Genomic DNA, 16,883 nt, shown 5'->3' on the forward strand with positions numbered 1-16,883 from the left:
GCATATCCGTTCTTTCATGCAGCTTACTGCCAATGAAACATCATCAATGGGAATGGAATGTCTGCCTTTCTATCGTTCATCTCCAGCCTGTGGTAGTGGAGTTCAAGGAAGTCTTTTTGGAAATCTGTCCAAATCAAACCCAAGGCAACAAATGAATAGCTTAACATCCTTCCTTGATGCTTCCACAGTTTATAGCAGCACTCCTGCTATCGAAAAGAAGTTGCGGAATTTGACCAGTAAGGAAGGACTGCTTCAAATCAATACACTCTATGAAGATGGAGGCAGAGAGTATTTGCCTTTTGTGACCCAAGTCCCTTCACCCTGTGCACAAGCTCCAAACACAGAAGAAAATGAAAGAATCGAGTGCTTTTTGGCTGGGGACAGTAGGGCCAGTGAGGTGATTTCCCTGGCTGCCATGCACACCCTTTGGCTGAGAGAACACAATCGCCTTGCCAAAAATCTAAAAATGTTGAATGCTCACTGGAGTTCTGAAACCATTTACCAAGAGGCCCGAAAGATTGTGGGGGCCCTACATCAGGTATGTCCCTCATTCCATTGAGTTTATAATTCTATCTATGCCTTTTTTTCTTTTTTTTTAGAGTGGTTTATTTATTTTAAATACAAATTGCTTTATGAATCATGTTGGAGAGAAAAATCAGAGCAAAAGGGAAAAACCATAAGAGAGATTAAAAAAAAACAGAAAAAAAAGTGAACATTTTGTGTCAATTTATAGTTAGTCTCCTTAGTTCTTTTTCTAGATGCAGATGACATTTCCTGTCCAAAGTCTATTGGGACTGCTTTGGATCACTGAACTACTGAGAAGAACCAAGCCTTTCATAGTTGATCATCTCACATCTTTCTATTTTTGTGCACAATGCATTCCTGGTTCTGCTTGTTTTGCTTAGCATCAGCTCATGCAAATCTTTCCAGGACTTCCTATAATCAGCTTGTTTATCATTTTTTATATAACAATAATATTCTATTACCTTCATGTAACACAAATTGTTCAGGCACTCCCCCATTGATGGGTATCCACTCCTTTTTCAATTCTTTGCTGCCACAAAAAAAGCTGTTACAAACATTTTTGCACTTATGGGTCCTTTTCCCTCCTTTATGATTTCCTTGGGATACAGAACCAGTAATGGCTCTACTGTATCAAAAGATATGCACAGTTTGATAGCAAAGTGCCACGTTGCTCTCCAGAATGGTTGGATCAGTTCACAACTCCATCAACAATGCATTATTGTCCCAGTTTTCCCACATTTCCTTTAACATTTATCATTATCTTTTCCTATCATTTTAGCCAAAATGAGAGGTATGAGGTGGTACCTCAAAGTTGTTTTAATTTGCATTTCTCTAATCAATAGTGATGTAGAGCATTTTTTTCATATAACTAAAAATGACTTTAATTTAATCATCAGAAAATTGTCTGTTCATCTCCTTTGATAATTTATCAATTGGTGAATGATTTGTATTCTTACAGATTTGAGACTGCTCCTTATATATTTTAGAAATGAGACCTTCATCAGAAAAACTAGCTGTAAGGATTTTCCCCAACTTTGTACTTCCATTTAATCTTGTTTCTGTTGGTTTTATTTGTGCAAAAACTTTTTAATTCAATGTAATCAAAGTTGTACATTTTGCCTTTCATAATATTCTCTGGTTCTTCTTTGGTCATAAATTCCTCCCTTGTTCTCCTAATTTGTTTAGGTATCATCCTTTATGCCCAAATCATATATCCATTTTGACCTTATTTTAGTATGTGATATGAGATATAGATCAATGCCAAGTTTCTGACATATTATTTTCTAGTTTTCCTAGCAATTTTTGTCAAATAGTGAGTTCTTATTCCAGAAGCTGAGGTTTGGGAGTTTATCAAATACTAGATAGCTATAGGTCTTGATTACTGTCTTGTGTATGTCTAATCTATTCCACTGATCCAACACTCTATTTCTTAGAAAGTACCAAATGGTTTTGGTTACTGCTGCTTTAGAATATAGTTTTAGGTCTGGTACTACTAAACTTCCAACTCTTATAATTTTTTTTCATTAATTTCCTTGATATTCTGGACCTTTTGTTCTTCAGATAAATTTTGTTATTATTTTTTCTAGTTCTATAAAATAATGTTTTGGCCATTTGATTGGTATGACACTGAACAAATAGACCAAGTTAGGCAGAATTCTCATTTTTACTATATTAACTCAGCCTAGCAGTGAACAATTGATATTTTTTTCCATGTATTAAATCTGTTTTTATTTGTGTGAGAAGTGTTTTGTAATAGTGTTCATATAGTTCTTGGGCTTGTCTTGGCAGGTAAACACCCAAATATTTTATTTTATCTACAATAATTTTAAATTGAATTTTTCTATCTCTTTCCAATAAACTTGCTAATGCTATATATAGAAATGCTAATTATTTCTGTGAGTTTATTTTATATCCTGCAACTTTTCTAAAACTGTGAATTACTTATAGCAGGTTTTTGGATGATTTTCTAGGTTTCTCTAAGTATATCATATCATCTGTAAAGAATTGTCTTTTCTATTGCCTATTCTAATTCTTTAAATTTCTTTTTCATTTCTAATTGCTAAAACAAACATTTCTAGTACAATGTTGAATAATAGTGGTGATAATGAGTATCCTTGTTTCACACCTGATCTTAATGGGAATGCGTCCAACTTCTTGCCATTACAAATAATGCCCGCTGCAGGTTTTAGATAGATACTGCTTATTATTTTAAAGAAAGTTCCCTTTATCCCTATGCTCTTTAGTGTTTTTAATAGGAATTGGTGCTGTATTTTGTCATAAACTTTTTCTGCATCTTTTGAGATTATCACATGATTTCTGTTGGTTTTGTTATTGATATGGTTCATTATGGTAATAATTTTCTGATATTGAACTAGCCCCACATTGCTGGTATAAATCCCACTTGTTCATATGATAAGTTGCTATAATCTCATTGCTAATACTTTATTTATTTATTTTTGCATTAATATCCATTAAGGAGATTGGTCTGTAATTTTCTTTCTCTGTTGTGGGCCTTCCTAATTTAGATATCAGTGCCATATTTGTGTCATAGAAGGACTTTGGGAATACTCCTTCTTCACCTATTTTTCCAAATAATTTACATAATATTTAAATTGATTGTTCTTTAAATGTTTGGTAGAATTTAACTGTGAATTCTTATGGCCTTGGAGATTTTTTTTCTTAGGGAGTTAATTAATGATTTGTTCAATTTCTTTTTCTAAAATGGTGCTATTTAAGTATTTTTTCCTCTTCTGTCAACCTGGGAAATTTATGTTTTTTGTAAATATTCATCCATTTCAGTTAGATTGTCAGACTTGCTGCCACAGAATTGGGCAAAATAGCTCCTAATTATTGCTTTAATTTCTTTTTCATTGATGGTAATTTCAACCCTTTCAGTTTTGATACTGCTGTTTTTTTTTTCCTTTCTTTGATCAAATTAGCTAAAGGTTTATCTATTTTGTTATTTTTTTTTCATAAAACCAACTCTTAGTTTTGTTTGTTAGTTCAATAGTTTTTTGAGTTTCTATTTTATTAATCTCTCCTTTGAGTTTTAAATTTTCTAATTGGGTATTTAATTGGGGTTTTTTAATTTGTTCTTTTTTGTGCTTTTTTAGTTGCATGCCTAATGCATTGATCTCATATTTCTCTATTTTATTTATGTAGCTATTTAGAGATATAAAATTTTCCCTAAAAACTGCTTTGGCTACATTCCATAGGTTTTGGTATATTGTCTCATTATTGTCGCTTTTTGGATGAAATTATAAATTGTTTCTGTGATTTGTTGTTTGATCCACTCATTCTTTAGAATTAGATTACTTAAGATTTAACTCAGTTCCAATTGATCAATGATGGCCAGAATCAGCTAAACCCAGAGAAGGAGCACTGGGAAATGAATGTGGACTACTTGCATTTTCATTTTTCTTCCCAGGTTATTTTTACCTTCTGAATCCAATTCTCCCCGTGCAACAAGAAAACTGTTTGGTTCTGCACACATATATTGTATCTAGGATATACTATGACATATTTAACATGTATAAGATTGCTTGCCATCTAGGGGAGAGGGTGGAGGGAGGGAAGGGAAAAGTTGGAACAGAAGTGAGTGCAAGGGATAATGTAGTAAAAAATTATGCAGGCATATGTTCTGTCAAACAAAAGTTATAATTTAAAAAAAAATAGATTATTTAATTCCCAATTGGTTTTTAGTCTATCTTTCCCTGGCCCTTTATTGAATATAATTTTTATTGCATTGTAGTCTGAAAAGAAAGCATTTATTATTTCTGCCTTTTTGCATTTCACTGTGATATTTTTATGCTCTGATACATGACCAGTTTTTATATAGGTGCCATGTATTGCTGAGAAAATTGTGTATTCCTTTCTGTATCTCTTCAGTTTTTTCCAGAGGTCTACCATATCTAGGGTTTCTAGGATCCTGTTAACTTCCCTATTTTCTTTCTTGTTTATTTTGTGGTTAGATTTGTCTGATTTTGAGAGGGGAAGGTTGAGATATCCCACTACAATAATTTTGCTGTCTAGTTGTTCCTGTAACTGGCTTAAAATCTTCTCTAGGAATTTGTCTGTTCTACCTCTTAATGCAAACACATTTAGTGCCATTACTACTTCATTATTTATGGTACCCTTTCACAAGGTGTACTTTCCCTCCTTATCTCTTTTAACGAGATCTATTTTTACTTTTGCTTTATCTGAGATCAGAATTCCCACCCGTTTTTTGTTTTGTTTTGTTTTTTACTTCAGCTGAAGCCTTATAAATTCTGCTTCAGCCTTTTACCTTTGCTCTGTATGCATCTCTTTGTGTTAAGTGTGTTTCTTGTAAACAACATATTGTAGGATTCTGTTTTTTAATTCACTCTGGTACTTGCTTCCATTTTATAGGTAAGTTCATCCCATTCAAATTAATGGTTAAGATTTGTGTTTCCCAGCTCTGTGTTTCTCTCCACCCTATTTTCACCCCAGTATATACTTTTGTGTTCTCTTTCCACCCTGTCCTTAGTTCTGTGTTTTTTTTAACCCAACCCACCCCACTACCTTATCTCCTATTGCCCCTTCTTCCTTCATTTAGTAGTATTTTTACCCATTACCTTATCTTCGATCAACTCTTCCCCCCATCTCTTACCTTGTTCCCTAGTGTTTCTGCCCTCTCTATCTATACTTTTATTTTGTTACCTCTTTGCAGTTACTGTCTTCATTTTAAAAGCTTTGGATTTATTGTGGAAGAGGAGAAGGGAGACAAGGTATAGTATTTAATATCTGTTTCTGCTACTAAATAATGCAAGTGGTGAGATCTTGGACAAGAATTCAGTATATAACCCTAGGATAAATTACTTTCATAAATTAATGGAATGGTCTGAATGATTTCTAAGGTCTCTTATGTCTCTAAATTCCATGATATCATGTCATTTACGTTCTCTGAGATCCAGTTCTCTCATCCATAAAATGAAGAGATATCAAAGCTTCCAAAGTTCTAGTCCTAGTGTTCTATGATTTAAGCAGCCTCATTTTCTAAAAGACATTTCCTGTGATAGGTGTTAACATCAAACTGAAGTCATAAGAATAAATGAGGGGCTATTATTTCCTGAAAATAACAATTCCTTAATTATTCTGTACATATCTATCATCTACCAGTCTTTCTCATTTTTCCTATTTAACTCCAGAATTGCCTTCAGGTTCCTGAGGGCAATTTTTTATTGCACTTTTTGGCAATATATTTATCTTTTCCTTGGTGTATCCTCTTATATGCTAAGTAATTCCAACCTTTCCCCTTCTAAGTGTCAGTTTGAAAGGATGATTCTGCTTTCCTTTTCATTATTAAGTTTTTTTTTTCCACACCAAGTTTTCTAAAGCTGACCAGCTATGTTATCTCTTGTTAGTGACCTGAGGTTCCTAATAATAGACTTACTGTCTATCTCTACTCTCAGTGTAATAGACTAGAGGTTAATTGTTCCAAAAGAAGCAACATATTTCCTCAGTTCTAATAGGTTTAATGTATTCATCTAGATATTTAAATAAACTGGCATTATATCTTTTGAAATAATCAAATCATTCACTCAATATAGGTGATGACCTTTTGGAAAGAGACTCACAAAATTTAGCCTTGGTTGAATATGGTTTTTTTTTGTAAAAAGGATTATATAATATTAAGAAATAAGCCTTCTGCTGACATGTAGGGTAATTGGGTTGGATCAGTAGTGATTCACTATTTTATTGGGGGAAAAAAATTACCTTTGGCTTTGAAGCCTTCCTTGAGATTCCTAGATTTACCACAATAGATTAACCTCTATTTCTTCACCTGTAAAGAAGATCCTTCATCTATAAAATCAAGATAATATTAGTTTGCTATTTATTTCAAAGAGATATTGTGAGAATCCAACAAGAATTATATCTGGAAGTCTCTACTAAACCTAAAATCTAGAATTAATTTTATGTCTGACTTGTTATTACATGAGTTAATGCATAATAACATTGCCTGGAATAACCAAATTAGTAAATCTAGAACACTAGATTTGGAAATAGAAGGGACAGTAAAGGTCATTTAGTTCAACTGTTACATTTTAAAAATGAGGAAACTAGTCTTAGAGAGGTTTAATAATTTTTTTCAAAGTTACATCTAACTAATGATAGAACCTCAGATATGAAAACACTAAAGAAACTTGGGAAGGAGTAATATATATTTTAAATATTTAAACATGACATGCAAATTCAGGTTTGGGATTGTTATTTTCAAAATTAGATGATCCCTAAGATCCCCTATAGAACAATTTATGACACCAATATAGTAGAAGAGTATTTCATATTTACAAATGTGAAAAAAAACATAGTTTTTGTTGCTTCCCTCTCACATATAAAAAAAAAAAAAAACTTGCGATAATCAACATTTGAGGCCTTTTTTCTTTTTTTTTTTTTTAACTATTTTTATATATATTCTGTTTATATTCTATACCTCTTGATTTTTCATTTTAGAATCAGATTTTCTCTTGGCAAATTTTGTAATTAATTGTAACTGTAATGTAGCAATGTGATCAATTCTAATACTTCACCATTGTGTTTAAATCTTTTAGGATAAAGTGATACCTGAACTCATTATCTTTCACTCTAAACCTCTCCTTTTTTCTAATTTCCCTATTTCTGACAAGAGCAACAACTCCATTCTTTTGGTCATCTAAATTTATAGCATTTTTCTCAAATACTCATTTCCTTCCCTATACATATCTAATCAATTATCATATGACAGCCTCCACTCTACTGACACACCTAGATACAGGTCCCTACCACCTCTTATATTATTGTAGGTCTCTAAATTGCTCTCTCTTCCCTAGGTCTTTTCTTACTTTAGTCCATCCTATGTGCATGGAATGCACACCTCCCTTATCTTAGCCTCATGGAGTCTCTCTCTTTCTTTAAGGCAAAGCTCAGGTACTGTCTTTAAGAATAAAGCCTTTCCTGAGTCCCCCAATAACATTTATTAACTACCTACTATGTGCCAGGCATTGTGCTAAGCACTGGGGATACTAAGAAGATCAAAAGATAGTTCTGAAGGAGCTCACAATCCAGTGTGAGATTCACTATGAAAGCAAATATGCATATACAAAATATAGAAAGTTTACATTGGAAAATATCATTTACAACAGAGTCACCAATGTCAAAAAAAGATCAGAAAAGCCTTTTTGGAAAAAGTAGGATTATAACTGGGAATTAAAGGAGAACAGGGAAGCCAGGAGCCAAAGAACAGCCAGTGAAAAGTCCCTGGAGCCTAGAGTTGAAATGTCTTGTGGGAGGAACAGAAAAGAAGCCAATGCTACTAAATCACAGAATATAGAGTTTGGGATGTAAAGTAAGGTAAAAAGACTGTAAAAGTAGAAGGGGAACAAGTTATAAAGGACTATGAATTACTGAATAGACAGTTTTATATTTGATCCTGAAAGTAAAAGAGAGCCACTGGGTTTAAATGAATTTGAAATAATAGATATCACATATGACATTATTATAAACTGATTGTAGGCTTAAGGTTGGAAGAGAGTATACAGACTATCTCGTAAAGGGCAGGAACTCTGTCAAGGTCAAGAGGTGATCCAGATATAAAGTGTAATTATTTAAAAGAGCATTCATTAGTTGGTTATTTACAATTGAGTGAATCTGGGAATTAGTAGTGCTGTGTCAATCTTTAATACCAAATTCACTCTGACTTTCCTTTGTCACAATGTGCTTTTTGTCCTCCTCTGGGATAGAAAGTTAAATCTCTGGTAGACTAGAGATGGAAGAGTTGTCACAAACCCAGTTTACACTTGATCTCAATATTGAATCACTGTAGTAAATGTAAATGGGTTATCTGTTCCCTTTCCAGATGAAACCAATAAGTATCAAATGAGAATATTAAAAATCAAAATGTTGCTGCTCATGCTATGAATGTAAAAATCCACATTAACATTATTTGGAGATTAAGGGGTAGCTCAACACATTTGTCCTTGTAAATTTTTCCCATTATTCTGTGTGAAGCACCATCTGCATTACAAAGTCAAACATTACTCTCTTAGGTGGATACTCAAACACCAACCACCTAAATACAGGTTCCAGTATTTGAGACACTAGATTTAGGAGGTGAGTGTGGAAGAGAAAAAGGAGTTAGACATCTGGATATCTTTACAAGGCCAAGTTTGGTTGAGTTGTGCAAAATAGAGTCAAGGTCACAATCTAAAATTTTCTGTGATATAAATCAATAAATAAGTATTCCTTAGTTACCTACCATATATGTGCCAGACACTGTGCTAGGCCCTGTGACTACAAATACAATAATGCAATAATTACTGCTTGCAAGGTATTTCTGGAGATTGTACATTATAGGGTATCTAGAATAAAGGTAAGAGTGTTTGTTTTATTTAGATCAGGCAACTAAATTTCATTAGTAACTCTACCAATACAAATCTGTGCCCACTGTGCAAATTAATAAATCTTGGAAAGTTTCTTGAGAATCTGAAAGTTAAATAACCTAGGATAAAATAGTCATTATGCTTTTGAACTCAGGTGTTCCTGATTCTCAGATTCTCTCTTATCTATACTGTACCACATTGCCTTTCATTTACTTTTTTTTAATGTCAAAGTCATGAAGATTTAATTAATAGTTGATCAAAATATCAAAATAGTTTTAATTCTATTTTTCCAGTTTAGAAAGCTTGACTTTATGCTTCAGTGAAAGTGTGTCACAGAGAAGATGTATCTCTGGATCTGTTTTCTAGTCTCATATTTTGAGTTGAAAGGGAACATAAAGGTCATGGAATCTAAGCCTTTCATGAGTTTCAGAGACAGGCAGCAACTTGCCCATTGTTATACACTTAGTAAGTTTCTAATAGGGCTATTAGGTAGAGGCAAAAAGATCTGAGTTCAAACCCATTCTCATTTAGTAGCTGTGTAATACCAAGCTAGTCATTTAAATTCTACTTATCTTAATCCACTGGAGAAGGAATTCCAGTACCTTTTTTTCAAGAAAACCCTGAAGATAGCCATACAGAGTCAGACACAAGTGAAATGATAGAATAACAATAAAGTATGATTGAAACCTAGATTTTACTTACTCCAAGTCTCCAACTATAGCATTGTATCCACTACAACATGCAATCACCGTAATGGAGAGTTTTCTCACTGATATGAATATTTGGGGGGGGGGAGGGAGGGAGAGAAAAAGGGAGAGATAGATAGACAGATGGACAAAAGAGGGACACAGACAGAGAGACACAGAGAGAGAGAGGAAGAAAGTTATTCTCCAATAGCACCAATAAAATGAAGTATCAAGATAGCATAGTAGGTAGATGTCCTGGCTTCAGGAACAATATGCTATGTTCAAATCCAGACTCATATATTTACTAGCTATATGTTCTTGGGCAAATGATTTAATATCTGTCTGTTTGTTCATCTATAAAAATGATGATAACAATAATCCTGGGAATATAGCAAGGATCAAATAGGATAATATTTTAAAGCATGTTGCCTAGTATGTAGTAGTGCTTAAATAAAGATTTGTTCCCTTCTCCATAGATTTTTTGATTTGTTTATTTCTTAGCTATATATGCAGCAAATTGCTTGTCCTGGGATCAGAATAAGAAAAAGAACGATCATATAGGTACTTGAATAAAGAATGCACAACTACATCCATGATTTCAATGAAAATTTTTCAACCAATAGTCAATACAACCTATCTGCATATCTCATCCATCCTATGTGATTCTTATACAAGTCTTCCCAAAGTCTTCCAGTAGAAAACTTACCCAATATCCTAAAGACTCCTTCTAAAGCATTTAAATATTCATGGATATCAGGTCTATCTATAGACAGACGTTTAGATAGACATTTTCCATTTGATTATTGTCTTAAGACTGTTGCTAGATCATTGACCCCACTTTTTTCCCTGGCAATACACATTGTTGATGTTTTCTTTTATGCCTTTTTACATGTAATCCATCATAATAATATGGTATAGCTTAATTATACTCAGCATATATCTTTCCATTGCTCTTTATTTTCTCTGTTATAATGATTCTTCTACAGATACTATGTCTTAAGTTTTTCTATTATTTAGCAACACCTCAAGAAAAGTCATGTTAAAAAATAAAGAAAACATGGTTTTGGTTTTTTTTTTTTTGCAGAAAGCCTCCTGGGATCATAGCAACAACTATACTTTTCTAAATTAAATCTATCCTATTATTTTCTACCTGTTAAATTCTATACCCAGTTCATTATTTATCTGTGATATACATTCAAGCTTAAGGAATTAATAGGCTGCTTATCCACCTGTGTCATAATTTGAGCAATACTTAGTCTTCAATCACTTGTTCTTTTCTGAAGAACCTTTGGAAAATATCTATCTTCCATCTGGAACTTGTCCAGGGTATTCTAAAAGATAATAGTTAAATCTTAAATATATAAACTCATACATTACTCCTAATTCCCATATATTATGGTCCAGTGAAACTAGCTTTTGTTCTATTCTTCACACATAACACTCCTTTGCACTGATAATTCCCAGTGTCTATATTATATGAAACACACACTTTGTCTGGAATTCACTAAATTCCTATTCTTAGAATCCAAAACTTCAAGATTCTGCGCTATTATGATATTCACTATGATTTTCCAGATGCCCCAAACTGCTAGTATATTTTCCCCCTAATTACATTGTAATTAAATGCCTTGTATTTACATTATGTTTATTGTATATGTATCTATGTGTCTGTATTGTGTACATATGTGTATACATATACACATATATACACACATGACTTCTCAGACAGAATGACAAGGACTCTTTTCCCTTTTTTGCATTGTGATCAACGTCTGAAACATAGTAGATGTTGAATAAATATTTGCTTATTTAATTTTTGAATTTTGAAAGTATTTGTAATCTGTCCCTTTAACTTCCTCCCTGCAATTAAAAAATAAGTAAAATCCTTATCATAAACACGAATGATTCAGCAAAATAAATTCCTACATTGGCCATGTCTAAATATGTATGCCTAATAAAAGCATTTTGATTATATATATATATATATATATGTATATATATATATATATATATATATATACACACATATATGTGTGTGTGTATAGTGAGACACACATATGTATATATATGTATTTGTGTATATAACACACATACACACACATATATATATATTCTTGCTCCAACTTCATTTATTTCATGATAATTGATACACACAGAATTACTGAACAAAGTTTTCAGTATGAATTTGTTTATGGAGGAATTTTATATGACTTAAGTATATTCATGGAAGGTACCTTATTAGAGGAGAAATTTTAAATCTGGATTTTATTTTACTAAGTCAAATGTGTTTTTATTATTTATAAGCAATAAGTATGGTGGAGTTATGTGCGAGTTATGCAGCAAATTAAATATAAAGAAGTATTCTAGTATAGAGAACTGCTTATAAAAGTTTGCTCGTTGCTTTTTCATATTCTGATGAACTGCTTTCTTAATATATATTTAGATCATAAGATTTATGGAGATAAGAAAGTTGGCACATTGTAGTTGCTGATTTTTTATCAACTTAAAAAATAAACTATTTTAAAATAGTAATGTATATAACCACTCTTTTTGCAATTGTCTTTGAATTGCTTGAAAACCAATCCCTGAGTGGATTTGGGTGTCTTTAGTTTTGAACATATTCATGCAACAGAAATTTGAGGCCAAATCTTATTAATAGCCTCATTAAATGATCATCCTTATATCTTCTAGCTACTGACAATTTTTTATGCATTTCTATCCTAGATTCAAAAGTAATCAAGAGATATATTCTGTTATTTTCACATTAATTACTAAAGTTGCAAACATTTCTCTCATTATTGAATCAATTAATTTCAAGTCATCACCACAATTTATTGAATATTATTTGTTAAGTAATCAGGAAAAGGAACTCTTTTTTCCAATTAGCTTTCATTTATTTCTTTAAATATATCAAATCCTGTAACCATCTAAACTTTTAAAATGTTAAGATTACTCTGGGATATGTAACTTATTAATTGTAATAAACAATAAAACAAAAATATAATTATTTATAATATATTAGTTGTGAGAAAGATTACAGCCAAAATCACCCTTATTCATCACTTCAAAAACTAATTTCTCTTTAGTTCTAGACACAGATTCCTACTGTTCAGCTTTCTCAGGATAATATCTAACCTTTCAAGAATTTTTAAACATATTTTTGTAAGATAAAAATTTAAACAGTTCTCTCAGAAGTTCCTCTTTCTCTTTCCTACTCCTCAGTCTTCCTTCATATACAAAAGGTGAATCTCTCCAAAAATTTGAATGTCCATAGTATCTGTGAAAGAGATTATTGAAGCTGGTGTTAGACTTAGATAAGTACAGATTTTTCTCCTTTTAGGTCAGGGATAATTTATTTTTTTCTTTGTATCCTCAGTACAGTGCCTTGTATAAAATAGGCACTTAATGTTTATTGATTTGGTACTTTCTTGGTAAGATTTAGTTACTTTTTAAAATTTCATCTTCTGATCTCTAAGTACAGACTTCATTAGGCTTTTCCTCCTCTTGACAGCATTCAGTATGCAGTGGTGAGGGAGAGAGGGCAGTGTGATAGCAGAGCTTGGCAGCGACCTAGAACTGTCCAGTGCTGAAAGAACAGGTTCAGAGAGGCCAGGTCTGGGACCTGCCCTGATGAGGATCAATTTTGTCTTCCTCTTTGGCAGTTGATGCTGATAACACCCTTCTAACTCTACTTCAACTTTGAGCACTTCCAGATATGGATATTAATTACCAATTTCTTATTTCCTGGATTATTTTTCATTTCTTTTTGTTTTTATTTAACATAATTTTCTAATACCATTATTGTCACATGCTAGAAGATATCTTTCTAAGGTCTAACAGCAGACTTTGAATTTATTTTCCTTTGTGGGGAACTCAATGATTAAATATCAGTAACTTGAAAGAACTCCAGAGACGTTGGAGAGGCCATTCTCCCTTCTCCCCATGCTACTAAAGTATACTTTAGTATTAAAAGTACTAAATGTATAATCTATTGGAGCAAATGACAACACCACCACAGAAGCCAATTCTATAAAAAATACACGGTTCCTTGTAAGATAAATAGTAAGGCAGAATTTTTTTCTTATCATGTTCTTTGATAGAAGATATTTGAAATTTTCAGAGGAAACAAAATAAAACCAAATTCATTCTCTTACTGGGAAAAAAAAGAAAGTCTTCTCTTTCTACCTTGATTTTCAAGGCCTTTTGTGATTTGGCATTCCCTTCCTTTTCTAAATTAATCTCATACTATTCCCTTCCATGGATATTAACACCATTCTGTGCTCCACTCAAATCATATTATTCTCTATCTATGAAATACACAGTTCATTTTTCCATTTTCGTGGCTTTGCTCATACTATTCTCTTTGTCATTGATGTCCTCCCTCCTCTTCTTACCCATGTTGGATTACTATTCATCTTTTAAGCCTGCATTCAAATGCCATTTCCTTGCTAAAAACTTCCTTCACACCTTCCCAATCCATAATGATTTTTTCTATTCTTTGAATTTTTATAGAACTTCAATCTATACTTTTTTGGTTTCCTATATTATTGCACATTATATGCAACTATGCTGTATTCTCAATTAGGTTTAGAGTTCCATAAATATTAAACTTCTATGTGAAGTAAGGATGAAATAAATATTTGCAAAACTGTATAGGGCATTTAGAGAAAGATCAGTGTCTATAAATGAACAAGTGGTTTTGCCAATTTTTTCCCCCTTGAATTTCCTGTGATCCTCTAGTAAGTCCAGAATGAGCCAATGATTCGATGCTCTCATGGAAAAAAAAAATCAATGTGCTAAAGACATTTTTTAAACTACTCAGTCTATTGCTAAAGCATCATCTTCTACTGATACATCATTGACTAATTGTTATAAATGGCATTAGGAGTAGTTTTTTTTTTTAATTGAGTGGGCTTAAAATGCTTATAGTTCTCTTATGTAAATTGTATAATAGATTGTCTAAAAACATTAGCAAGTTGTTTTTTGCAAAGAGTAGCTTTACTCTGAAAAAAACATTCTTTTGTAGAAAAGGGGCCACCTCAGTTGTCTAATTTGCATATTTTTCAGTGCTATTATTGTGATCCCCTCTTCACTTTCCTATATAGAGAGATGATCTGCTGTTGTTCTATTCTTAGCAGAACTTAGCAGAAGCTTTAATTGTCTCATGTACTATCAAGGCAGTTGAGAACTGAAACTAATAGGAAAGGGTGGTTCTTTACTTGTATTCAGAAAAGAACTTAGATATGACTTGTCAACAGACCTCTCAAAACAATGTGTATGATTGTTAAAGGTGGGAAAAAACCTCTCCAGTCATGGAGCCTGAGCCCCACATTTAAGAAACAAATATGTAAAGACAAACATAAAACAATCTGATATTTGGCACAGCTAAGGTTTCCTATTTAAAGGTAAATAGAATGTGATTCTTTTTTATTTACATTTTCTGGAGGTAAACTATTTGATATGAGAAGTATAAGATTTTTGCAACTTGCATTTTCTTTTGAAAGGTTACTCTAAAATTAGAGTAAGAGCAAAATTTTAATTGCACACAGTTGAATGTTGTGAAAAAATACAGGCCACTTGCATTGATTTATTTTAGTATACACATATAAAGGGCCACAGATAGTGGGAGAATTCTGGGTAAGGGAGAGGTCCTCAAACTACGGCCCGCAGGCCAGATTCAGCAGCTGAGGACGTTTAACCCCCTCACCCAGGGCTATGAAATTTCTTTATTCAAAGGCCTCCAAAACAAAGTTTTTTGTTTTTACTAATAGTCCGGCCCTCCAACAGTCTGAGGGACAGTGAACTGGCATCCTATTTAAAAAGTTTGAAGACCCCTGTAATAAGACCCTTTAGCCCAGAGGGAACCTGTTAACAATGTCTGGTTTGGCTCCCCATCTCCCTTTGGTGCTCTTACCTTTCCTGAGAAGTCAAGGAGGGTGTAACCACCTGTCTTGTACTTGAAGCAAGGGATACTTGCAGTAAAGAATGTATTTACATATTAATAGCAGGGTGCTTATAGTTAGCACTTGCAGTGTGCTGTAATGATGTAATGCTACTATAGTTAGTACTTCATCAGTGTGATGTGAGGATATAATGATTCTCTAGTTGCCACATATTTAATGTTCTGTAATGATGTACTCATACCAAGGTATTTAAGGGCTGAGAGGACTTGAAATAAGTAGACTTCATCTTTGACCATCCTCCTGGGTCTCCTGCCTTCTTCACTCCTCCACTAAGACCAAGGACTTGGGCTGGTCTCGAGATCCTCCAGTGAGCTAGTCCAGATGGTATATTTGGCACCCCAGCATGGGGACTCTAGAAAGCACACTACATACACATGATTTCTTTTTCCTTTTTATTAATCTGACTACTCTACTTACATTTTGCTTGTGAGGTAAGATATTAGTATTGAGGAGGTAGGGGTTATAAATCTGTTATTTCATCGATGTTCATTACTTTCCTCATTGGAAGTCATTGCTTATTGGAATTAGTTTCTTTTATGTCAATACTTTTTGGCTTGATTTCACATTTGATCCAGACTAACTTTTTTTAAAAATTTGATCTATGCTGAGTAATGTAGGGAACTTCTAGACAAAGATATTCCCTTTATAAATGTAAGTTGTAAATTGTAAGGAAGTCTGAAAACACATGCTCATGCAGGCATTAGAGACATTTTGAAAATCCTAAACACAATTGAGTATGGCATAGCAGATAATCAAGCTTCCTAAGAGTCATGAACATCTGAGTTAAAATCTTGCCTCTGACACATGTGTGGGCAGGTCACTTCTCTTGCTGACCCAGGCCACTGCGTCTAAAACTATAAGAAACTGCAGAAGAGTTTTTCACAAGTAGAGTTCTCCAAAAAGGTGTAGGCCTCTGTCCCTAATCCAAAAAACAAAAGATTAAGTGAAGAATTATATGTGCACTGAGTGCTAAGATCTTCTTCCCTTTGCTAATTGTCCACATGAAGTATGCTTATCAGAGAGGACTGGTAGAAGCATTATCTTCTCTATGTTATATTAGGTGGGATTAAAAACTATCAGAATCTGTTGACAAATTTCCAAGGTGGGGGTGCTTTGTATTAGCATTAAAAATAAATGACTCTATGTGTCAAGTCTCTGATACAAAGATGACATTTTATGCCACAATCTTAACTATCAAGATAAAAAATGTCAAAATTTCTCCAAGTCTGAAGGGAAACAAGTCACTTAACCTCCATCAAATTGAATTATATCCATAAAATGAGGATGACAAAAGTAATAGCACTCTAGTATTTGAAGATTTACATTGCACT

General features: G+C 33.0%; 1 protein-coding gene across 1 annotated transcript in view; it reads left to right on the top strand.

Annotated features, from left to right (window-relative positions):
* The window catches only part of TPO (thyroid peroxidase), a 179,010-nt gene that overhangs the window by 109,371 nt on the left and 52,756 nt on the right, over window positions 1-16,883 (top strand). The window contains exon 7 of the mRNA XM_051973586.1: window positions 23-538. Within this exon, the coding sequence (XP_051829546.1) occupies window positions 23-538 (516 nt within the window). The remainder of the gene's footprint in view (window positions 1-22; window positions 539-16,883) is intronic.

Source organism: Antechinus flavipes, chromosome 2 (genome assembly GCF_016432865.1).
Source record: "Antechinus flavipes isolate AdamAnt ecotype Samford, QLD, Australia chromosome 2, AdamAnt_v2, whole genome shotgun sequence".
Taxonomy (NCBI): domain Eukaryota; kingdom Metazoa; phylum Chordata; class Mammalia; order Dasyuromorphia; family Dasyuridae; genus Antechinus; species Antechinus flavipes.